This window comes from Falco naumanni, chromosome 10, assembly GCF_017639655.2.
Source record: "Falco naumanni isolate bFalNau1 chromosome 10, bFalNau1.pat, whole genome shotgun sequence".
NCBI lineage: Eukaryota > Metazoa > Chordata > Aves > Falconiformes > Falconidae > Falco > Falco naumanni.
This window is the reverse complement of record NC_054063.1, coordinates 26,309,931-26,335,421: the sequence shown is the minus strand read 5'-3', so window position 1 is coordinate 26,335,421 and position 25,491 is coordinate 26,309,931. Positions and strand designations below refer to the sequence as shown.

General features: G+C 38.3%; 1 protein-coding gene across 1 annotated transcript; it reads left to right on the top strand.

Moving 5' to 3' along the window:
- Nucleotides 1–6,682: 6,682 nt before the first annotated feature.
- Nucleotides 6,683–22,209, top strand: ZNF831 (zinc finger protein 831). Its single transcript, XM_040609755.1, has 6 exons — nucleotides 6,683–6,766; nucleotides 11,235–15,513; nucleotides 16,390–16,532; nucleotides 18,202–18,365; nucleotides 19,046–19,197; nucleotides 20,446–22,209. The coding sequence occupies exons 2-6, from the start codon at nucleotides 11,239–11,241 to the stop codon at nucleotides 21,301–21,303; spliced, it is 5,592 nt and encodes a 1,863-aa protein (XP_040465689.1). The 5' UTR covers nucleotides 6,683–6,766; nucleotides 11,235–11,238; the 3' UTR covers nucleotides 21,304–22,209.
- Nucleotides 22,210–25,491: the final 3,282 nt, after the last annotated feature.

Genomic DNA, 25,491 nt, shown 5'->3' with positions numbered 1-25,491 from the left:
GCAGAAAGTACACAAAGTTTAATTCAGAGTTTGGAGAAAGACAAAGTAATAAATAAGGTAAAAATCTGTCTTTTTTACTTCTATACACACAACAAAATTACAATGCTAGGAAAATTACCAGTTTTACTGAACTGATTTAAGCAATTTCAGTTTGCAGTCTACATCATGTTGTACAATTACACTCAGTCTGCTTGAAAGTAACCCTGTGGGGAGCCATTTCTTTTCTCTCAAAATAGGCACTTTTCTGTATCAGCTGAGGCCACAGACATTTCTCTGGCAAAACTTTCCTGGAGCTGACCTCAGCTGTTAGTTTATACATGAAAGAAGAATTTAAGCTTCTACTGTGGTTAGTAGCCAGACCCTGCTTAATACCAAGTCAGCCTGTACGTCTGTGTGTTAGAGGTAATATCTCTTTGATGGTTTTACTGGATAGATACAGAACTGAAGATCCTTTTTCATTCACCATAGTGTGATTCATTGTTTAACTACCTTTATCGGATTAGCAGTCTGAGGTCCTCAAGTCCAGTCTTGCTGGTTTTACTCACACGCTGAATTCTGCTGGTTTGGCATTCAGCTCGGGATCCTTGGGACCGGGCTGCTTGCCTCACGCTGTGGCCGGGAGATGGGGTGAGGAACTGCCAGTGATACTGTGCACTAAATAGCAATATGGGCATCACAACGTGTCTCCTCTCTTTCCCACCCCCCTCTGCTTATGCATCCAGTTGCCCTGCTTTTTATTGGCGGCACAACACCAAATGCAATATAAATCCTGTTTGATTTGGGGCTTATTTGAATGTTTGAAAAAGTACACACCTAAACCATCACAATCGAGAATGCATGTGCCTTGTGTCCAAGCACATCATCTTCAAGCTGGATATCTTCTGTCATCCATACATGAAGATAAGCATTTAACAGGTACTGGTCCCTTCCTATCATGGGCCAGCCAAGTCATAAAGGTTCCCTGAAGTTTTCAAGCTCTGTTCTAAAACTCTTTTCTCTCTGTTTCACTCTTTGTGGCCGTGTTTGAGAAGTGTTCTTGCTTCTCTAACAAAGAACTTCCACCTGTCCCCACAATGACAGTGTATTCACAACAATTTATATTCACCTTTTCTTGTGCCAGCAATTATACTTGAGCTTAAACAGCATTTTCAATCTCATTTCCTGATATTATAGCCCCTTTTGCCCTTCCTTGCCCCTTTGTCTCGCTCCTGCTGGTCTCCTTTCTGTCTACTGGTTACAGCAAACATTCAGGTCTGTTCTCTGTCCAGCTGGGATCGGTGAGCCTGATGCACTGCTAGATGCTGTACAAAAACGGGCTGCCAGGGTGTCCTGGGTTTTCTTGGCTGTGTTTTGTGGAATATTCAAAGGAATAGTCATGGTCTAATATTTCCTACCTGGCCAGCTGTGGAGTGGCTGCTATGTCTATTGTACCATGCTACTCCCTGCTGCTGAGATTTGTGTACCTATTTAGCACGTTCAAAGGCAGAAATACAGGTGTCCTCTGAAGACTTCTACTGTGGAAATCTGGATGCCTTTCAAAGTACAAGGTCTTGTAGGTTAATTAAAAAATAGCAAAAATCAGAACAAAATGTTCACACTACGTAAAATCAAAACCCATCCTAAATACTTAATTTACCTTTTTTAATTTAGAGGCTGAGGAAGAAACTTGACTGGATTACATCTGTTGAGTTGAAAAAAATAAAAACAACATACAAACCTTAGAAAAAGATAAAAGAAAAAAAAAGTAATAATTTTTCATTTGTGCCTGATGGGGTTGTGTTGTGTTTTTTTTTTAACTGTTTGCAAATCTTCAGTGTAATGGTTTGAAACCCAGTCGTGTCATTTCTTTACGCCCACACACAGAGCTGCAGTAGTGCAGACACTGTAGCAGGCAAACCATATTACCAGCATCGGCCATTAAAACTCTTCCTACACCAAGCGTGGGCTGACTTCACCCCCTCCTCTCTTTGCACACACCCCACCACCCACCCTTCAATTTTCAAATGCTTAAAAAAAAAGAGAAGAGAAAGACACTGAAAAAAGAAAACAGGATGCTTCTTTTGTTTCAACGCTGTTCCAGGGACCCGAACCTCTCCACCTGCCTGTGAATTGGCCACCTAAAGGTTAGCAAGTGTTTTGTTATCATTTTATATAGACAGAGATATAATTAAATTTTAGATGGTAAAGAGAGAAATTTTAAACTTATAATTCTTTCAGTGTGATGGTTCTTTCAGTTAGCAATGAGCAAGATTTTTTCCTAAAACACAAAGCATTTTAGTACTGGCCCCACTTCTGTTTTTAAGAGGGCTTTAATCAGTATTTTTTCACCATTTAGTCTAACCTCCTAAACTTTAAAAGATGGATTAGGGTTATTATTTTTCTGTTAGAGCAACCTGTTGATTACAGACTGCTGGCTGGAGGTTGTTAACTCTTTCCTAACAAGGGAAATGCACAGGATCAAATGAGATGAAAGGACAAAAGAATGGAAATCCTTTGAGATTGTTAGATTTTTTTAAGCACTAACAATCCTAATTTTTTCACTGTGAAGCCAATAACAGCGTTACAAAACCAACAGATATGTTAAATATGTTTCTTTTTAGAAAGAAGTGAGGTAAATTTAAAATAAAGACATAGAATAAATCAGAAAGCATTTCTTATGACTGAAGCTGAGAAAAGTAGCAGCACGAGAAGTAGAATAGGAAATGTTCTCTGAAACAAATTGCATGAAGAGATCAAAAAAGCCAGTACAATGTTTACTTACTCACTATAATATATTTTAGCTAACAGTGTTCTTACTGATTTAAGCCTTTTGAATGTTTTCATTTATGGATATTCAAGAAAAGGAGAATCAAAAAGATAGAAAACTGTATAATAATGATCAAAATGGTGCTATTCTAGAATGAAGGAAAGGTATTACCGATCACATTCCTCTTAAAAGGTTTTAACAATGCATTCTGGTACAGTGTTTACAAAAATAAAAAATAAAACAATTTCTCTGATATTATGTAATTGTGGAAGTACAGTGTCAAACATATTTGTCCTCAGGGATGGCACAAGAATTTCAAAGTTCAATCAGCATGTTTTCTAGTTTCTTTGCACTTTTATAACATAGGAAGCAGAGCAAAACTTCAGGAACAATGACTTCTTAACAAGCAGCAAGATTTCCCAAAGTCAGAATCTGAGCAAGAATTGCTATCATTGAAAGATTATGAGCCTTTCAGAAGATCAGGGAATTATATATTTTCAGTCTAATTTTGCATGGCACTAAGGCTCTCACCTTGGCCAGTAAGGTTATAAGCAGCCTGCACACTGGTGGTGGAACTTGCCTTCTTGTAAGATCAGACACATCCCTTAAGAACAAGTGAAAAGGTGGAGTCAGTACTTCTGTTATGAGACATTTCAAAGTATGAAGTCAAATTGAGAAAAGAGCAAAGGCAGAAATAGTTTTTAAGTAAAACAAGATTAACAGTCATTTCTGGGCTGATCAGGAAAGGTGTCAGTTCCATTTTGCTAATTTGAATTGAGGACTAGAAAGCACCAGCATTAAGGTACACTCATAAACACTTAGGTCAAACAAGTAGTTTAAACTGCCTGCCCAAAATTTATTTCAGACCCTATGGTTCACTATTACTTTATTGTACTAATATTTAAGTAGAAGTTTTGTCTAGTCAATCAAGGGAGTTCTTCATACACACTGGCACGCTGTGCTAGCCACCAGTGGTAGACTAGTGACTGGAAATGCTAATTCCAGGATCTGTATCTTCTGCTGACAGTGAGATATGTGTGCTGTTCTCAGCAGCATTGGCCTCATAAGAAAAATTAATAGTTAACGATCCTATAAGATACTTTCTTTTCATTTAAGGTTGCAAGGCACTGTAAGGTACTTTAAACCATGTAGTTGGCAGGATCTTTGAAGTCTATCATTAGTATATTAGTATATTAGAAATCCTTATTAGTATAGGTATTACTCAATTGTACCTTTGACTAAAAATGACACCTGGAGGTGTCTTTGAAGGATGCAGGGTTTCAGACCCCTGGGAGGGAGCTCTTCCCGCAGATTCCTGGAACCTAGAAATGTATACCAATGGTCTGTGGGTCTGTCGTCTCAAATCCTGATTGAGACATGAATTGAGAGTGAAGTGCCCTGTAGCACCACATACTCCCTTGCTGTGTAGTACCTGACAGTACGCTTCTCTTCACACATAGTTAAAATAGATATTTTGCTGTATATTGAGCCAACTGAAGTTAATTGATTTTTTCTGAGCAGGATAATATTTTTGACTTAACTGAATGTAAGTAATCTTTCATAGAGATTCCAGCTTAGGAAGTGACACCCAAAAATAGATCAGTTGAAAAGAGAAAGCAAAAATCACTTAAATTTCAAATAGAACTAATGCAGCGTAATACTGGTCCTCTGTGTTAAGTGTACAGTTCAAATTACTTTCAGCCACTGCAGCAACCTGTTCATCCACACAAATGGGAAGGATCACAGGATGCTGTGGAGTCAGTCTGGCTCCAGAGTCACTTATTCAAGATTTTAGATCCTGCTTCAAGAGATTCTGCTAAGCCCTGAAACCTGTCTGATAGTGGCAAACATTCATGCAGTCACTTGCTCTAGTTGTAACTTGCTATATTTAGGTAATGCCTCTAACTCAGGAGAAGTCTGCAGTTTTAGCCTTTAGAATTTGATATGTTACTGAGTATTCTAAATAATGATTTAAAAAACTTGAATATGTTTATATAAGTTGTTACTTAGTTCCAGCATACTGCTGGGACTATTAGTACTGTTTAAAACAAGTGTCCCTTTTAAGTAAGTTCACCTTATCTTCAGATAATAATAGTCTCAAAGTGGAATAAATTATAATGAACTTCAGGTATGTGATAAAACTGAAGAGAAACTGATTTTGACTGGTTACTTAAAATGCCCATAATCATCTGTTTGTATGGTTTGATTCGTGCCAGGATTCTATTCTAAGATGTGCATCTTTTTGTCTCCATTAGTTTGTTGATTGTAGCATGCAATAATCTTCCAGAAGATCTCACTTATATATAAGAATCCATTCCTTTAGGAAAGTGTCTCCCAGCAGAGCTGACACTAGTTGCTGCACATAGTTTTACCCATATGGACAGAAGGAACCTGCAGATCAGCAGCATGAGTCATTGAAAAGCAGTTCACAGTGTCAAGTAGTTTTCTAGATTGGCTGATGTTAAGCATTTGCAGTGCCATTACCAATTACTGGGAGCATTTCAGGGAATAATAGAAACTCGAAGGATTTTAATTAACAATACTAGGCCCTGTTAAGAGCTTTTTTGCCCCCTGAATAACTAAATAACAGGCAGGAAAGACAGGAACAATAAGAAATATTTCTACACCTCCAAAATTAGGGGCCTACGAAAGCAGGGTCCAGGAACAAACTGAAAGCAATACAAACAAGGGGCAAAACTCTCCAAGATCAATAAAGCCGTGCGGGATGAAAATCCATCGACACCTCTGGTGTTAGTCTATCATCTGAATTACTACAAGAAAGGCCTCCGCTGCAGCGGGTATCGGACAGTCATTGCGTTACAGTTTCCCCACTACCCAGTTTACACCACACAGGCTCCAGCTGTCTGAACTGGGCAGGTGCTCCCCACAGCCAGATCAAAAGCCACATCTTCCAAAATGCAGTGTGCCTAAGGAATTTTTACAGGCCAGATATGCTGATTTTGTAATATTTTAGGGAATGCATATTCCACTTTGGGATTTACCTGGTCTCATAACAGTGGAGGAAGTAGCCATTCCAGTCCATGTTGTCAAGAGGTGTAAAGATGTAAAAAGCATCCTGTGATCCTTCCCATTTGTGTGGATGAACAGGTTGCTGCAGTGGCTGAAAGTAATTTGAACTGTACACTTAACACAGAGGACCAGTATTACACTGCATTAGTTCTATTTGAAATTTAAGTGATTTTTGTTTTCTCTTTTCAACTGATCTATTTTTGGGTGTCACTTCCTAAGCTGGAATCTCTATGCAAGCATAAGGAACTGCTGTGCCCTACCCCCGTCCACCCTGGCTCTGCTGACTGCTTTACCTGAAGGCTCTTCATGAAGCCAACCCACAAACAGCATCTCTTAAAAAGATCTTTTTACTTCTCTTGACTGTCCTCTATGCTGTTCTCCCTACAGCTTTTAACAACTTTAGGGAGGTTTGTTGAGCATGACTAAACACTTGTAACATTCCTGAAGTATTTTCCCTGCTGGTTACTGCTTTCCACCCCACCACAGGGCACTGTTAGAAGCAGCTGGTGGGTAATACCCATGCTGGGTAAGTTTAACATTTCATATGTAGCAAGTATCTTCTCCACCACTGTTTTCTTTTCCAACACATTTTAAGAGAGAGCTTTACTCTAAAGTTATAATCAAATTACCCTTAGGGGTATAAAGAAAAAATTCTACCATTGCATCAGCGTATGTCACTGAATGGCACAACATAATGCAGTGTACGAAACACCTGCGTTTCAAAGGCAGCTGATTCTGCTTGTAGGTTCCTACATGAATACTGATACAGGATACGAACAGACTGAAATGCTACTTCATTTTCTTCTGTTTCATCTCTTCCTGTTTTCTGAAGGTTGTTACTGTGACACCAATGTAAAAAAAAAAAAAAAGAGAGAAACCCAACTTCCTACTTCTAATCTGTTTCAAGTCTTTGTCCTTGTTTCTCTCTGCTTGCATCAAGTATTGACAGAAATGAGACTTCTTTTGCTGAAATGCCTGGCTCAATAAAAGGTACGTGAGCTAAAATTATTTACAGACTAGAGGATTCCACTTCTGCATGCTTTCTGGCATTACATTTAAGGTAGGGACTTCTAGTATAATATACTATAATTATGTATGTTCAGAATGTTGAAAGGCTGCTTCTGTGCGGTACAAAAATAAACTCACTCTGCCATGTCTACAGATGATACCTGGAGACCAAGCCAGGGGATTGAGCGCTGCATCTGCTTAAAAACAATGGTGCTCCTCTCAATGGTGTGTCAAAAAATTCTATGTAAGTGCAGGAAATAAGTAGTTACATGTTTAATGATTTTATTAACAATGATGGAGAGTTGCCAGTGCCTTTATACATGCCATGCAGAAGACAAAAATCTTTAGCTTGTATAATCCAAGATTATTATAATAGTGCTGATAAAATGAAGCAAGTTTTAGAAAATGTATTTGGAATTCAGGAAAAAAATTATATAGAAAAAGAGGAACACATTGGATTTAAAATGAGTTTCTACACCACCCCCTTTTATAAGAATATTTTATACTTGCATATAGAATAAGACAGTCTCTGCTACACTGATTTGTTGTCTGACACTACTCCACTTTTTGACTTTTCAGTGTTCCACACACTTACCTATGGCGTGTATCTGAAAGTATAATTTAAACCAGGAGCATAAGAATTGTATTTAAATGGAAATTTTGTTGACCAGTTTTAATAGCTAAAGAAACTAATTCAGAAAATGTTGGACTGGCCAAATCCTGGTTTTAGTTTAATTTATTGGAAATTTTTCCTTATCTAATTAGGATAAAGTTTTTATACCAGTAGTTCGATGCCACAAGTTACAAATTGAGCTCAGGACATCAGGTTGATGCTCAGTACCACAGCCTGGGGGGTAACCAACAAAAGTTTTTCTACTTCAGGCAAGTACTTCCCAGAATTAGCCTTGGGGTAGAATTAGTTTGAGAGAAGCTATTTTTGTCAACGTACAATGAAATACAGTGGCTTTTTTTTTTGTAGAAAACAACAGATGTGAAAAGTATGATCGTATTTGCCAGAGTAGAATACAAGCCACAGAAGTTTCACTTGGGAAGAAAGTATCCTTTGTTAGCTGTGAAAAGCAGCAAACTACCACAGCTGGTAGAAACGTATCATTAAACTCTTAAAAGTAATGAGCTTGTGTATCACCATTTAGTTTAATTGTTGAGCATTCGTTAAAACTTTCCTTTAAATTTTCTGTAATCAATTAGGTATTTTCTTTGTAGAACATTACACAGCACTGAAATGATTCTCAGAATAACACTGTATTTTGGGCCCTAGAAACTTAATAGAATAAGCAAAATTACACAGAGAGTCTGGTAATTTGGAACTACAGGATTCGTATTAAAAACATCTGTCCACCACTAGTCCTACTAACTTACAGGCTGGCCTTGAAGGGCCCAGCAACTCTGCATGCACATGAGGAGATTCAAAGAGAGAACATCATTTGTGACACTGCAGCAGGCTTATCGAGGTGGAAATATAAATTCTGCATTTCCACATTTTTCTTTGGGGGAAGGAGGGGAGCATAGATACTGTGACTTGTTTCGTATGATGTGGTGCTTGTTCGATGTTCTAGCTCCATGGTATTCAGACTTCACTTCTCTTCTTTGAGCCTTGTCTCTGTAGCATTTTTTTGTCCCCTCGACACTTCTTTATTTGCACATCTTTGGACAAACTACTGCATGCTTAATATCATTGGCTTATGTCTTATCACCTGCTGCTGTTTTCATTGCATGCTGTGTTTAAATTGCTATAAATTAAGGTGACTGTATAGCTTAAGAACCATCTTAAATGGACTTGAAATGTCTATAACCTCACTTTGCAAATTAGAGAAATCTACTTTTATCCCACAGTGCTAACCACACTGCATAATATAGATCATAATTCCTCTAACAAACCATATTCTTTTAACATTCTTTCATCAGTATAGTCAACACCTGTATTATAAAGCCACTTAAGTCATCATTCCATATAGAAATGTCTGAAGTGGACAAGAGAAGTCCATGCTTGATAACAGTTTTATTTATAAAATTAATGAGAAAAGAGAACAGGCAAAATCTAACACATTGCTGTGCTCAGATCAGGTCTTTTTACGGGTTGTTTTCTGGGATTTTTATTACACTAAAATCTTTGGGTGAAGGCAAAGAATCCCACCAGGCACTGATACCTTTCCCATAAACGGCCCAGTCCTGAGATCCCTGCAGTTTCTGGGTTTCCTCGGTGGCTCCTCAGCAGTTTTGCTGACGCATGTAATGCACGCAGAGAAGCTAATGGCCTTGCTCATGACCAGAAGGAAAGTCAGAGAACACATCCCAGGGACTGCATTGCTGATGTTTTCTCCACTTTTCCAATTCTTGGAATAAGCAAAGCAGATCAGAGAGAAACTGGAAGAAACCTTAGCTGTGAAACAGAAGTTGCCAGCCAGCCACAGAACTTCTAGCTAGAAGTGGTGCAGTGAGAAGTGCAGAGTAATAGCTACTGGGTTCTTGGTACATTACTTTTCTGTTGCTCAAGGAGCCAGTTATTTACAGTTGCATTGTGAACTACATGTAGGGATGAAATAATCAGTCAGATTAAAGGCAATACCCTAATATACAAAACTTTTTCCTTTGCAGAAGACTGATAACCAAGAGGGTTGCTTTATCTTTCAGTTTCATTTTTTCCCCAATATACTTAATATGAAACCTACCTGAATTCCTAGTCTATTTGTTAAGATGCTAATTACATTTAGTACTGAGCACGTAACTTATTGACCTTAACCTGTTCCATTTGATCATTAATAGAAGGTTATTTTCCCATTTTTTCATGTGATGTAGGTCACTTGTTTTTAGCTGTGAAGTAACAGAACTTTGCTTGAATCTCCATCCAACTTTATATCAACTTACCAGCTTTATTACCTGCTCTAACAGTAACTGAGGAATATTCAAAAACTATTGCATGTATTATTTCAAAAATTCTCAATAACTACAAGCAACAGAGATTTTGCTTTGAAGAACAGTAACATTGTGTGTGTGTGTGATATGGTACCCGTCCAAATATCAAACAACATTTATAAGTAATTTTTTTACTGTTGTTCAGTAATGATTACCTGTTAAAATGGTCCATGGAAGGTACAGAAGCACCACTACAGATTATGCAGTGAGGCAACAAATTGCAGATTTCACACTTAGCCACTGATTATTATATTGCAGACGGGGTTTTTATGACGGTTTGCACAAGAACTGCCTATTATTCATAACAGCCAATGGATACAGAGCTGTGAGAATAGCTGAGTAAGAATGTGAATAAACATTCACATATCTCCTACTTTTCACCCAAACTATAATTACAAGAGGTTATGCTGATGCCTCTATCCACTCTTCCAAAGATAATTTTAAACTATCTTATTTTAATAGCTTCCTAGTTTGTTTCTAAGAAAGAAAAAGACAAAACAAATTTTTGTTAAAATAAGTAGTCTGTACCAGCACCAACCCTAAATATATTTGGACAGATTTCATAAGAATAGGTTCACTTTTTCCAAACGCTGTGTCTACAAAATGTTTTCATCTGGCATTGAAAGCATCTAAAAATTAGCAGTATACCATAATACTGCCTTTAATTAGACAAAATTCATTAGGGCTGCACAAAAGACAGCTTTAATTTATTCCACTATTTTCCCATGATACCATCTTTTCTGCTTTGTCCATATTTATGTAAATCTCACTTGTAAAACATCAGTTTCATTTTGTTCGCCTACTTTCATTTTGCATCACTTACTGCAATGTGTTTAGTCTTAGCCCATTTAAATTGGGGAAACACAGATAATAACACAGCCATGTTTAATGTCCTGTGTTTGGAACAGGTTGCTCAAAGAAGCTGTGAAGTTTTTATCCTCAGAAGTTTTAAAAACCAGACCGGATAGCACCCTGAGCAGCCTCACCTGACCTCAGTGCTAACTCTGCTTTGAGCAGGCGTTTGGGCTAGAGAGACCTCCTGTGGTCCCTTCTAACCCTGATTGTTCTCTGTATCTATATTAACATTTATAAATGTAAATTCTTAAATTAAAAAACATGGTACAAATATGGAATGGGAATATGGTTCAAGAAAATGAAACAAAATCAAAATCAGAAAAAAGAAATCAAGAAATGAAACAAATATTATTTTTGGGATGCTGAGAGCCTCCACTTGCAACTCTGATACTCAGATGTAGTTTTAATACTGAGTACTTATTGTAGGTTTTAAGTGCAATGTTTAATGTTCTTTACACTGTACCAAATTTTAATTCCTAGCTAAGAATTGAAAGATGAATCAATTTAATTGGAAAATGTATTATTGTCTGTACAATGCCTGTATACAAGATACATCATATTATTAACTGCTAGCTTTCCCAGTCCAGCAGTTTTTGAAAGTATTTTTGTTTTATTTTGCTATCTGAAGTTTCCTGCTTGTTTTGTTTCCCCTGCCTTACAGGTACATGAGCATATGGCAGATAACTCTTGAAATGGAGGCACAGAAGCAGCCTGGCTTTACAGCTGCACTAGCAGATCGACCAGTCCCAACCTCTTCCCTTCAGCCTGCGCAGGGTTCTTCAGATCTCAGTCAAGGCAGTGTGATTCCTCAGCAGGAACAAGCTCTGTCCCAACCTGTGTACCTAAAAGCCCTTACCATACCGCTGTACCAGCCCGTCCAGGCAGGATGCTTTCAGCCAAACAGTCAGTTAGTGACTGGCAGGAGCTGTGTGAATCTCGACAGCAGTAACATACCTCTAATCCTGAACCGACTTGTTCCTTCAGAAGGCAAAGATCAGCCTCAGCCCGTTTTTCAGAAACAACTTGGGCAAACGCTAACACTGAACATAGTGAGCACGTTACCAATTTTATCATCGCCCAATTCTTGTGTAAATGCATCTATTGGAAGCCCAGGAAAATCAAAAAAAGCTGGGAAATATATCTGCAAACACTGTGGACGAGATTGTTTGAAGCCAAGTGTCCTTGAGAAACACATTCGCTCGCACACAGGAGAAAGGCCCTTTCCATGCACCACCTGTGGTATTGCATTTAAAACTCAAAGCAATTTGTATAAACACCGAAGAACTCAAACACACGTTAACAATACCAGACTTCCCTCAGACTCTGACAACAGTGGTGTGTTGGAGCAAAATGAGAAATCAACAGAGAGCATCACCTCACAGCAAGGCAGCAAACTACTTAGTAGCACCTGTGAAGACGAGGGGATGCAGATGAAGCAAAGGAGTTCAGAGACCAGTGCTGTAACAGACACCAAGAGACTTCATGACCTTTCACCGCCAGCAACAAGCAATTCACCATTTGCTTCAGAAAATCAAGAAACAACAAATCAGTCCCTTAGTTCAAAGGCTAATCAGGGGGTTCCTGAAAGAGAACCTCAAAGTTTATCATCTCCAGGAGCTTTGCCAAATGGTCAGTGCCAGAGAGAGAAGATACAGGAGCAAAGAATTGCAACTGCCAATAAGCATATTCAGTTGCAAAGGCAGCAGGCAACCTCTTGGGAAAAACAGTGGGATTATAAGCCATTTGACTGCAAGCTAAAGAAGTGTGAGAGCACTGACTCAGGGTATCTGTCACGCTCTGATAGTACAGAACAACAGATGGCATCATCCAGCCCGTTGCATAGTCTCTATGAACACAGCACTGAACTGGAAAATGAAAACGCCTTCAGCAGCTTAAGGTGTGCCTTCAGAAGCAGCGCCAAGCCAGAGGCAGCTGAGAAAGCTACAGCCTTGATGCTCGAGAAAAGGAGGCTGGAAGAACACATTTCAAAACTTATCTCTCATAACAAAAGTGTGGTGGATGATACCCAGTTAGACAATGTCAGGCCCAGAAAAACTGTCCTTTCGAAACAGGGCAGCATTGACCTGCCAATGCCGTATACATACAAAGACTCTTTCCATTTTGACATCAGAACTTGTGATGTAAATAGGAAAAAGAATCTTTTCCTTTGTTCAGCAAAATCTACCTTTGCACCCCTAGAAAAAGGCAAGCCAATGTTTTTTCATTCCGTTCCCACCCAGTTCTCCACAACGATAGACACCACACCAGTTACACGGAGCAACTCCTTGCCAGTTGTGGAGGGCACGAGAATGGTCCGTGACAAAGCAGGTTGCTCAAAGCCTCCTTCTCTTACTAAGCAGTCTGTAAATACAGGCACTGCTGGTTTGCTGCCTAGCAACAATCTTGCTGCAAATTCGGTGGATTTTCCTAATAGCCATCCCCGAGCTCTAGTCAGACAAACAGCAGTGGATGATGTGCCACTAAGTAATGTGGCTGATCATCCTCCTCTGTCAGAGGAGTTGCAAGGAAGCCAAAAGCTTGGGGCTGGAGAGGTAATCAGTGCTAAAAATAAGAAACCCAGTCAAAGGAAGTTAAAGATGTTCTCTCAAGAAAAATGGCAAATGTATGGAGATGAAACGTTTAAGAAAATCTACCAAAAAATGAAAAGCAGTCAAAATGCCAAGAAAATTAAACAAAGGGGGAATAAGATTACAGATATTACAAGCTTCACTCCTGATTCAAAGGAATCAGTCAGCAGTACTGAAATTACTGAGGAAAGAGATGGCAGCAGCTCTGTCACTGACAGTCTTTCCTCCCTTGTGACGACAGGTTTAAACACTGGTAAATCAGAAACCTGTGGTAACAGTAATCGTATCCTACAAAATGTGTCCCCCAGGAAAACTGCAGACAGCTTAACCTACCTAATGGAGACATCACATTCGGTAAATGCTAGTGCACGTACTGTAACGAGCAAAACTTCTAAAGAGCTTGGTGGCAGTGACGCGGAGAAGTACACAGCTGGCAGCAGCACAGTGCTAGCTCCAAGCAGTTGTGAGCTCAGGCTTCAAAATGTTCAGCGTCAGCTGAACACTAACAGCAGGAACAATGACTGCTTGCCAGTACAGAGTACCAAATGGGAAAAACCAAGCCCTGGGAAAGAATCCAGTCCATTGGAATCAGATTGTGAGAGCACATCAAACAATTATGGAAACCATAGCAGGAACAAGGAAACAGGCCAGCATGCCCTGATGCCCCTGTGGGTCCATTGCAACAACACAGAAGCTGCAGGGAAATCCCAGACTTTACCGTCAGAAAGAAAAAAGCTGAAATTTGAAGTGGAGAAGACACAAAACATTATTTCAAAGTCTTGCCCTAGTCCCAGCAGCAAAAACAATGCAGTAACTGATGCAGACAGAGTCTATTGCACTAGCACTCAGTGTCTTCCCGCAGCACCAGTGAAATTCTCCAGAACTGCAGAAGAGCAAAAATTAAGCAAAGGAATTAATGAATCCACTGGAGGCACTGAGAATGTGGAGTATATGAAAACAAGCGAACTCTCCACAAAAGCTCTTAATTATAGTGATATTAACCTTCTTTCACATGCAGCAGGTATCTCAAAAGCTTCATTTGTGGCATTTTTAGGGCCTGAATTAAGGGGAAGTGATTGCAGCTCTTTTGCCTTGCACAATGCAACAGATGAAGATGTCAAAACCTGTCTTAAGAAAACAGGAGCGAAAGTACCATTTTCCAATGACAATGCTGTTGATCTGCCTTCTAAAATTCATCATCTGCAATCTGGTCATTTAAATTCAGTCCCACAACAAAATGCCTTTTCTCCAAAATATATCCTTAAATTGCCGCAAGACAGGAGAGCCTCAGATGTGTCACTTGTGCTTAGTTCAGAACAGAAGTTTACACCTTGCACATCTGTGACAGACGCTTTAAGCAACACCCCCTGCTCTTCCAGCAGTGGATCACTCAGTTCTCCTTCTAATGATGTGTTTTGGTCTCCTTCAAAAGTTGAAGTGAGACAAAAGGCCAGCAAAGGAGAGCTACGATGGAACGTACATGCAAACTGGAAAACTCCAGTATTTTGTTCACCAGTCAAGTCAGAAACAACAAATACCTTAACCACAGCCGATAACAGCTTTTATAACCAAACCTGCAGGCAGCAGGATATTGTAAGAGATGCTTGGAAAAACAAACAGAACAAAAATAGATTAAATTATCAAAGGCAAACAGAAGAGAAGTGGATGAGCGTAACTACTTCCTCTACACAGACCCCAAAGAAGAAAATATGCTTTACTTCTCTGTATACAAGTCGTTTTTTAATATCAGCTGACATTAAAGAAGAGAGAAAGGTTTTACATCATCTTTGCTCAGGAAGTGACTCTTTGATAATGACATCAGCTTCTAGCGAGGGTGCGGAGCCAGCCGTCATGGGAGGGGACGCAGGTGGAAGTCCATGCATCCTTAAGGACATTTCACCAACACTGCAGGACATGCAGCATTTTCAGAGCTCAACAGACAACCCCACTTATTTTTGCCATTCCTTCGGCACTTATTATTGCCACACTCTCACCACTCACTGTAAAGAATTCCCAGTGCTACCCCACAATAATCTGACTTGCTACTCTGGAAGTTTAACAGTATCAAGCATGAAGAGCACCTTCCCATCACTAAATGCTGAACCTCGATTAACTTGGTGTTGTTTAACAAGAAGCCTTCCTCTGCCTGCTGAGCAGAAGGGGAGTGCGGACTCTGCTTATTCCTCCATGCACACCTGCCACAAGGAATCTAGCAATGAATGCACACTGTCAGAGTACGATATTTCTATTTTCAAAATGAAAAATATTAGCAAGACTGTGGCATACGGCTTAACAAACAGGAGTTTAAAGACATTGATTTCATCCCTTTCTAAAGGACAACAGGTGCAGGAGGTAATGTTAATAACCCTATTTCCTTTCTCAAGAGGGTAATTGTCTGACACCCCCAACCCCCCCCACCCCCTTAGAAAAATAAAAGAACTATCTAAACTATATTTATGGACATTTACAGACATTTTTTGATACAGAATTAACAAATTAGTTTTTTATAAGAGAAGTTACATTCATTCAATGCATGAAAAATACATGCTTTTGTGCAAACATTTGTTTCTTTCACTTGAGAACTTCAGTAGGAATGCTGTCTAGTGAGAAAAGTGTATTTCTATTTCTTGATTTTTCCCCTTATGAGTATACTTTATATTCTTCTGTATTTATATCCTTCTGTAACAGCGTATGTATCTCACTGTTTTAATTTTAAATGAATATTTGAATTAGAGTAGGACTGAAGTAGACCGTTAATGCCAAGACTTCATTATGCTTGGAGATACTTGGAGTCAAAGACAGACTATGTACTGGATCTCTTATCTTTTAGATACACTGAAATGTCAACCAAAATTGCATTAATATCCTGTAAAGTGTTTAAGGCTTGGAAGGTGTTTTAGGTAAGTGGAGGTAGACTGGTCTATCTGTACAGATCCTAGAACAGCTCTGTAAGACTAAGCTTATTTTTTATATAGGAACAAGAACACAAAAGAACATACACTATTTCTATATAGATCCACAAAAGCAGTGAGTTGTTTGATTTTATAAAAGTAGATGGACAAATCGATTAGAAAAAACTAACAGACAAATTCTAGGAAAAAATCAGAGTTGTGCTATTTAACTACTATGTTATTCAGTGCTATTTAAAAAGAGTGTAGATTTCCAATCTCTCAGTTAATGTGATTCACAATTTTCATGTACTTAACTTTTTCCCAATATTTTCAACAGTTAAGCTCGGCAGCTCCTGGTGGTGCTTTCAAAAATATTTCAGAGCAAAAGCAGAAAACAGTTGTTTGCAAAAAGGAAAAAGTCTCAACGAAAAAACTCAAGAGGAGCCACAAACAGAAAAAGATTAAAGTCACCCCAAAATGGTAAGGAATATGGTTTTCAGCTTGCCTAGATACAGACATGATTTTGCTAAAAGGGTGTAAAAAGTCCACAGAAAATATGAAGTCACCCCCAAAATCCAACCTTGTCAAAATCAGGGGAAAAAATAAATTTCAGAAAGAGCTATTCCCAGACTGCAAAGGTTCCACAAAGTGAACTATAAAACATGTCAATATATTGTGTATTATCAGGAACAGACTTTTCTAAGCAGACCAGACATATACCAAAGAAAGATGATGACTGGCCAGTTGACTCTTATTATGCTTGAGATATGATTCTTATCTGTCAAAACTGTCAGCAATTACTTTTGTTTGAAGGGAACCAAAATCCTTCAGTTTTTAATCCTGTTACAGCTAAAAGCAGTGTGCGAGAAGACCCTTTTGTCCTCAGAAGATCTATATCTTGAACTTGTATTCACAAGAGAATGCAGAATAAATATCAGGTTCTGAGACAATCTAACAAACCCATCTAGTTTAAAGGATCATTTGGTTTAAATAAAAAGCAGAAAGAATTTGAGTATAAAACTGTCAAAGGCACATTGTATCAATCAGTGCAGTTTCTCCTTGTTTAATGGGAGATCGTATCAGTGGAAGATTTAGCCTCTAGTCTTTCAGGAGTGTGGGGCAGCAGAATGTCTGATTAATTGCTTCAAGAAGAAACACGTTGTGTGCATACAACCTTCTGATTTTATTTCATGACCAGAATCAGACAGAGTGCCTTCCTTGTGGACAAACCAGTGTCAGTAACTTAATCACCATGACGAGTTTGGCAAGCAGTACTGCAATTTTGAAGAATCGTAAGAACAAAAATAGAAGACTCGGGTCTATGTTGTTCAGTCTAGTGACATTCTTCTATGACTTTTTTCTGGTTTGGTTTTTGGGTGTTCTTTTTATTTCATCGTTGGTTTTTGTTTTTTTTTCCCCCTGCTGCTCTCACAGTTTCTTTATTTGCTATAGCAAATAAGGACAGGGACTCAATTAAGAACAGGGTCCTGAAAGCTCAGGTCATACATATTAGTGGCTAACTGGCCAAACTGTTAATTATGAAATGTAATATATTTTTCTCATACACCAAACACCCGAATAAGCATGCCTTTTTAGATTTAGTCATTACTCTGTCTGTAGTGACTGATTCTATTGATGTAGGAATGGGACCTGCCAATGTACTTTGGTCTCAGTCATGAAGAGTAAGATCTAGCTAGAGTAGAAAACAAAGCAGAGTTGGATTAGTCAGTGCCAGTTCCCTAAATAATTGAAACAGTTATGTTGTTCATTAGTGATAATGAATTGGTGGCACATAAGAAGTGAAAAGTAAAAAAGCCAACAACAGTGCAATCTCGGGTGATTCCTGTGCGATTCAGGTCTTTACGAAATACGTTATTTTAAAATTCCAGGTATAGGAAAAAGGATCTATTATTGCTGAACCCTTTTCTCTTAGCAAACCATGGATTTACTGAATCCTACCAAGGAAAAATACAATTAAATAATTGTGGGTCTCTTGCCTAAAATCCTGATTTTTTTTTCAGTCAACATAAACATCTTCACAGTAGTAAATTGCTATTAGACTTAAACCTGATGATGTGTTATTGTTCTACTCTGGCTGCTTTTAAATCACACGTACTTGTTTACCCATTCAATGCCATTGGCAATGCAGGTACAGAGGGAGGCATGTGCATGGATATGCTCAGTTGAAAATGAGCCAACTAAGCAAGCGGCATTGTTTTCCAAATGGAACACTGGATGCTTTGAAAAAGGGCTGTTCATCACAACCCTGTAAATTTAGTAAGAAGTGCCATTCTCCTCAACCAAAGGTACAAGGTAAGTATTTTGGATATTTTTTAATGTATTGAATGTTTAATTTGTAAGAGAATGAACGCTAGCAGTATCTCTGATATGAACCTGTTCCACATGGAACTGCAAAACCACTTCTGTCCTTTAGCATGTTCCGTGAATAAAAGTACAATAATCTTGCACATTTTCAGAACTGAATGCACAGTGACTTTCATACACTTACTTACATCGGTGAATTTGACAATTAGGAGGTTTTTAAAAACACATAACCTTCCACTAGAAGCCTAGACAGTTTTAAGATGGATCTTTATCAGTTTTTGAAACAAGACAGTATGTTTGCAGTATAAAACGAGTTTGGTGTGATGACTTGCTTTCTGTGTTTCAATGACCAGCCCTCCATTTAAGTAGCAGTATCAACACGAATTATGTTTATGCCACAACCATGTTGGAAGCGGGCACAGTACCTTGGGCTTGTTCATAGCAGATATGAATAGCCGTTACTTTGCAGGACAGTAATGGCCAACAAAAAAACACCGAAAACCAAACACATAGAAATAAATGAGAAAATCTATCAGGCTTCGAATAAATATTTATAGAAAAAAAACCCATAGAAGTTAGTCCAGTGATATGTTGTGAAATTTAGTAAGGTCTAGCGTGGGGGGGAAGTAAATATCAAAGTAAAAGTTTCTTCAACTTCTTTTCAATAGAAAATTACCTACACCAGCAAAAAGACACACCTTGTTCCACCTCAGACAAGCCACTTTGCAGAAGGAAAAAAGAAGGAAAGAATAACTCAGGAATATCTTCCCATACTGAAAATCTAAACCATGTTAAACAAAAAGACAAAATGGATAAAAAAGTAGGTATTGTACCTTAATTCATGTATTACTTTCTGTTGAAAGAAAAGATATCGGTGAAACTTGAGTTATATTCAGCTGTTTTGAAGTTTAATTTGAGACTACTTTGTGTCACAGCTTTTGTTTAAAGATGTGTTAAAGGTTTTTTTTTGGTTAAAATATAATTAAAACTTACTGATGTTAGAATTAGCTTTTTTAAAAGAACAATTAAACTTGCATCAATCGAAAAGGATATTTCTTGTCCTTGTTGTCAGAGGACTGATTAGCACTGATGTTGGGGGTGCCAGTAGATGCAGCACAGTGTCCTGAGACAGAGACAGTAGGCTTGAAATCAGAAAAGTGAGGAGGGTGGTAATGGCCACACAACGGTGGGAAGAGCGTGTATCCAGCGTCACAACTGAATTTCTTTAGCCCTTTTGGAAGGCAGTGCTGCTGTGGTTTGAATGCTACCAACAGCTGCATTAGTGAGAGGGGTCCTTAGACACATCTGCATGTGCTGCAAATGATGCTGTTGTGTGCAGTGTCAGCACAGCTCGTGGCAGCATTCTGTGCTTATCCTAATTATACTTTTCCCTGACTTCTGCCAGCTGCACTTGAAGACACAAAGTACTGAGCCAGACTGCTGTTATGTAGCATGAGCACTGGTACTTCATGTAGCAGAAGCAGTATCATATTTAGGAATGTAATAAGTGATTTTATTTCCTGCATCTCTTGCCAATCCTCAGACATTGCAATATTTGTTACATATTCATCACAAAGATTTTCCCCTACACTGCACAAACACCGTCACAATATGTATATTAAAATATCTTAATGAAAAGAACGTCATCCGGGACAATACATAAGAATGCAGCTTGAAACCCCTAAGTCCTATAATCTATAAATTATTGGCATGGTCTGTCACCTACCCAAAGGGAAAAAAAACCAAACCCAAACCTAAGGAAAAAAATACATCCTTTACTACGCCTCCCACAGGCATTGGGAGAAAAAAATAGTTTTCTCATCAAAAGAGGGGTGAGTAACTTGGTCTGAAGAAAAAAAATAAATAAAATGAGTACAAATATAATCAAAGTTGTATAAATAAAGGTTGATATTATGCTTAATTACTCAGTTGATGTGAGTTATAGTAGAGGTAAATTTTTTCTACTGATATAGTCAGCTTAGTTACCATTGCATTTTTATGAAGGATGGAATTTCTCTGGATTGAAATACTTAAATGTAAATTTTTCCCCCCTCCCTAATTTCTACAGGACATTTCTGGGCAAATCAGGAAACACACAAGAACAAACTTCTCATTTCAGAACATTACAGCTCCCCTGGAAATCTCTGTGACAGCTCATTCCTTTTCACCCACCGTCAATACAGCCGTGCAGCAAGTCAGCAGCGATGTGGAAATCTGCTGTTTAGTGACACAACCGCTTGTGCACCAGCGATCAGTACCAGGGGAGTCACAGCTAAATGTTCACAGTGACTCAATGGCATCTTCTTTTTGGTCTTGCCCTTCTGATTTTACAAATTCAGGCACAGGTGACAAACTTGACAGCACAAACTCAGAGACTACTGGTCCTCTTTCCTTACATCTAGAAACAAGCCAGGAAAACATACCAAATGTAGAGTCAGAGAGTCAAAGATTTGGTATGTTAGACCCGGTGATCCAGGCCTCGGGAAATGAGAAACCTCCAGCTGAAGAAAACACATATTCGCCTCCAAAAGAAAACTCAGCTCCCGGTTCCCAGCCTGGATGTTCACATTTATTTGGCTCAAAAGCTGAGTCTCTCCCCGAGTCAGTCCCAAGGGCCGCATTACCCAGTACTGCACGCACAGAGCGGGCAAACTTTTCTCAAAACATCCTTGACCTTCACGGCAGTGCAGACAAGAATGGAACCCACTTGCAGTCCAATAGCTCCGGAAAGCCACACAGAACAGCTACTACTACCACCTTTAAAAAGCCCCCAATTACTCTCAGGTCCCTGGAGTTCAAGACTTGCTCTGCAACGCCTTCCAAGACGTACAAAAAGAGAGGTTTAGAGATGATGAGGAAGCAAACCAGAGTTGAGTACGATGACACTAGCAGTGATGACGAAGATAGGCTTGTTATAGAAATATAGCAGACAGGCTGCTAACAAGATGTTTATATGATGGCCCATTACAGAAGGAAGTACCACGGATGTTTGATCTGTATTTCTGAAGCACCTTACAATCAGAAAAGCCATTCCTCTGTGCAATAGGCAGCATTCTCTCTGAGGAGTCCTTTCTTTCAAGGACTCAAACTTTTTTCAAAAAAGCTTATTTGAAGCAAAGAGGGAGCTGGCATCACACATTTAAGTGCAAGTGATAAACTTGTGTTTATGAGGGGTTTCCAGCATTGTTAACATTCTTACCAGTTGTGTGTAATTCCCAGAAGTGCTAGCTGCCAGTGGCTATATTATTAAAAGGCTGCAGTGTGTTTATTTACTCCCAACAATATAATAGCAGCAGCGTCCTCAGTACATGAGCTAAGATTTCCTGGAAGGCTATGGATGTATTCTCTTCTAGATAGTCTTTTTTTTTTTTTTTTTTTTTTTTTTAAGTCACTGCCATCTGTACTGGGAGTGACACACTGGCATTAAGGGGAAGATCTGTTCCCTAAGTATCTGTGATATTGGAAGAGTCTGGAAAAATGCTGACCTTTTTCCATGTTGCACAAATGTTAATGCTTTTTTGTGACAAATGACACAAGCATGCTTTGCTTTGTGTTTTGTGCCTTTTATGCCAAGATTTGCTCAAATATTCTTGATTTCTAGTCGGAGAATATGGGTGTTAGCTATTGATATCTCCTTGTGGTAAAATTTCTGACAAGGATTTTCACATTATATTCATCACATTGTGCTCCAACTGATGTAATCTGGAATGTTCCATTTTTATTGTAATCTTAAATTTAACTGCAATGATGCTATTTTATTGAGAGTAAAGAAGCTATATAGCATAGATTGCTTTCTTTTTTTAACAGAAAGTTTTGTGCTACGAATCCTAAAATTTACTGGTTTCTATGTGAATAAATAATGAGATATTTTAATTTGACCAAGTCTATTCACTTGCTTGATTAAACTGATCAACATTAAAAACATGCCACTTCTACATTATAGTCAAATTCCATACTTCTTATATTGTGAGTTATACATAGGGTTTTATAGATTAACCTACATGGGATATTTGGAATTGCTTTTATTTTAAACATGCACAGGTAAGCTTATATAGCTCATGCTTACAAAGAAATCTAGTACACTACATGAGAAAAATAAATGCATATGTGCAAAAAGATGCCAAAACAGCTAACAGAGATAGAACAAGTCCCATGCAGTTCTTGTGTTTTCAGATGTCTTACAAACGTGCCAAGACTTGAGGTTGTCCATACAGAGCTTCACCTTTAGCCTCAAATTATTTTCATAATTTTATTGTTGGTACAGAATACAAAAATCATGATCAAAATACCAATTTCCCATTCTAATGTGTAAAAAAACCCCAAAACAACAAACTTAGGAAAAAAACCCCTATCTTCCACAACAGAGGATAAATCATGAAAGATATTTTTCCTTTTCTAAAGAAGTTACAATATTACATCAATTACACCAATAATTGGTATCAGGACTGCAAGGAAAAAAATCGAGGAATACTAGCTTAAGGAATTGTGCATTTTTATTCTCCTGCTTTACTTCTCTTTTACCAAGTGCTGGGGCTTTATAACAATGGTATTACTACCAATCTGTTGGGTTATGGTGAGAATTTGCAGCTCAGACATACAGAACCCTGTGAATCTGTTCTTTTGCTACTCTTGACGGTAAAACTGAGGTTTACAGAAGTCTGTCTGTCTCCACACACCGCACAATGAGGGGCTAAGGTGAGGTAATGGCCTCCTGAGCTGGAGAAGTTTAGTATTCAGTGCTCAGCAAGAACAGGCATATAGGCGCCAGCAACGGTGGACCACAAGGCTGTGTGAACTCTGTATTTTGTTGATTGATATAGAGATGAACAGAATGATATAGCTGTAAATTGTTCTTATATTAGACTTTTCTCCTTATACTGTTAAATTATTTTATCTTAATAAAGATGAAACATGAAGATCTTGGTGCATGCACTAGTATACAGTTCAAGCATACTACCATTTACTGATTCTTAATAGCAATTACGCTAAATTTCTTAAGTCTTCCTCAAACCTTAGCAGAAAAACTAACATGTTACTCCAGAAACTTCTGAGTTAGATTACTAACAAGAAAAATGCTGATAACGTTACTAATACAGTAAGTTTCACTAGGTTTGGTATCACAAGGACAAGAAATGTCAAAGAAAAAACTCTTGAAATCTTTTTTGCTCTGTAGTATTTGTGCTCCAAGACAAACTGGAGAGGTATTTGGGTGAATCCAAGGCTCAAGAATGTAAACAATGTGAATACAAAGAAGTACACTATTGTATCTCCAAACTGGGAGAAAAAGAGGAAGAAAAGAGGAAAGAGGAAGGCGGAGGACATGCCATTAATATAGCCACAATATTGAATCATTCAGTTTTGGAACTTTTTTTTGACAGAATCATTCAAGGTTACACCTGGATTCTGAATCTGTAGAAAAGGCAGGAACAAAGGAAATGCACTGCTTACAGAGATATCCAAGTCATGGTGTTCCCAGAAATACCGTTGGCCAAGCTTTACTGAAGGCTGTGTGACTGCTGTCGCACAGGTACTCGCATGAGTATGTTCATTAGATAATCATATTAACAACAAAGCATATGCCTGGTTTCAGCTGTTTTAGCTTCAGATCTTTTCCATCTTCATTTTCCAGCTCCCTATATATCTTTGTTAACAGTAGTATGGATGACATGAAAGTGGGGGTTTTCAATTTTTAATCAGAATTTTCAACTCTCTGGCATTCCATCAAAAAAATTGACAAAGCAAAATTTCAGAATGTTCAAAGTTCTGAAAAGTCTCTTAAAAATTTATAGTATTTTAAAGCTAATGGAAAATTTCCATACCTATTAAATCTATCTGATCCAGCTGTAAAGAAAAGCTTCGACAGCAACCTTTAGAAAGCACAGTACAAGAAAGCCATTGCATCAAACCACACCAGCAGCCTCCACAGCTGTGTTCACCTCTTGCTTGTGCAAAAATTTTATTATTGTAATATGTGGACATGTAATGAATATGCTATATGAAGTTTTTTGCATAATGTTTGTGGCTAAATGTTGCATTTTAAAGTGGAGTTTCTAAATCAGTAATTTAGAAATATTTTAATGACAGATGCAGAAGTGCTGTGCATAGAAACATTTATCCTGTGTATATTTTACAGCATTAAATATAGATATTTCTTTGTCATACTACAGCTGTAGCTGGAAGAAAAATAGGACAATTTGAGGTTAGCTGTGAAAGTACATTTAAAACTCTGTTTCCTGACAGAAGTAATTTGTGATATTTTAGCTGAGTATACAGTATAAAAATCTGACCTAACGTTAGAGTTAAACCAAAAAATCGTAGTTCTTTACAAGCACCAACAGGTCTATGGCAGCATTTTTAACAGTATTGCTACAGAAGGTTGTGACTTTAGCACAGCTCCTTTTAGCCTTAACAGCCCTTGGAAGAGTAAGGTCTGAATCACATACGTCAGTGTGTGAGGATTGTGAGAAATGTTCTTGGTTTAAGTTAGGGAGCTCAAGGATTTCACACATCCAAACCCAACTGGCCATATGGCAAACAGTGTATTTTGGCTTTCCAGAAGATACTGTAGCCACAGAAGAACAGACAACGCTATACAGGCAAATCATTCCCCACCTTTTACACAGCAGAAGTGTCAGCCATGCAGTGATGTCTTCAATTAATTTCCAAGAAGCTGAACATCAAAGCCACATGAGGGCACCAGGCACAGAGGAAAATCTGTGTTTCTTTATCCTTCAAAGTCAGAGCCGTTCTGATGGATCATTGCTTTGCTATAAGCAAATTTGAAATTCCTTTGCACATGAATGCATCTCACCAACTTTTTTCTTCATCAAAGACAGCAAATGAATAAGGACTGCTGATCACTAAGATCTATATTCAACACCTACGTGTACTCAAATAGACTTCACATCAGTGGATGTTTCCGATTCTTCCTCTTTAGATATGAACAAACTGATCCTTACTGTTTCAAACTTTTATATTAGATCTTATTAATTATCAATACTTCAGTGATTTGCCTGGCAAACCCCAACTTGTACACAAGGGGGGATGAGGGGTGGGAACCAACCAGATCAAGCCCAGAGATCACCAACAAATATAAAGATATGCCTTAAATACA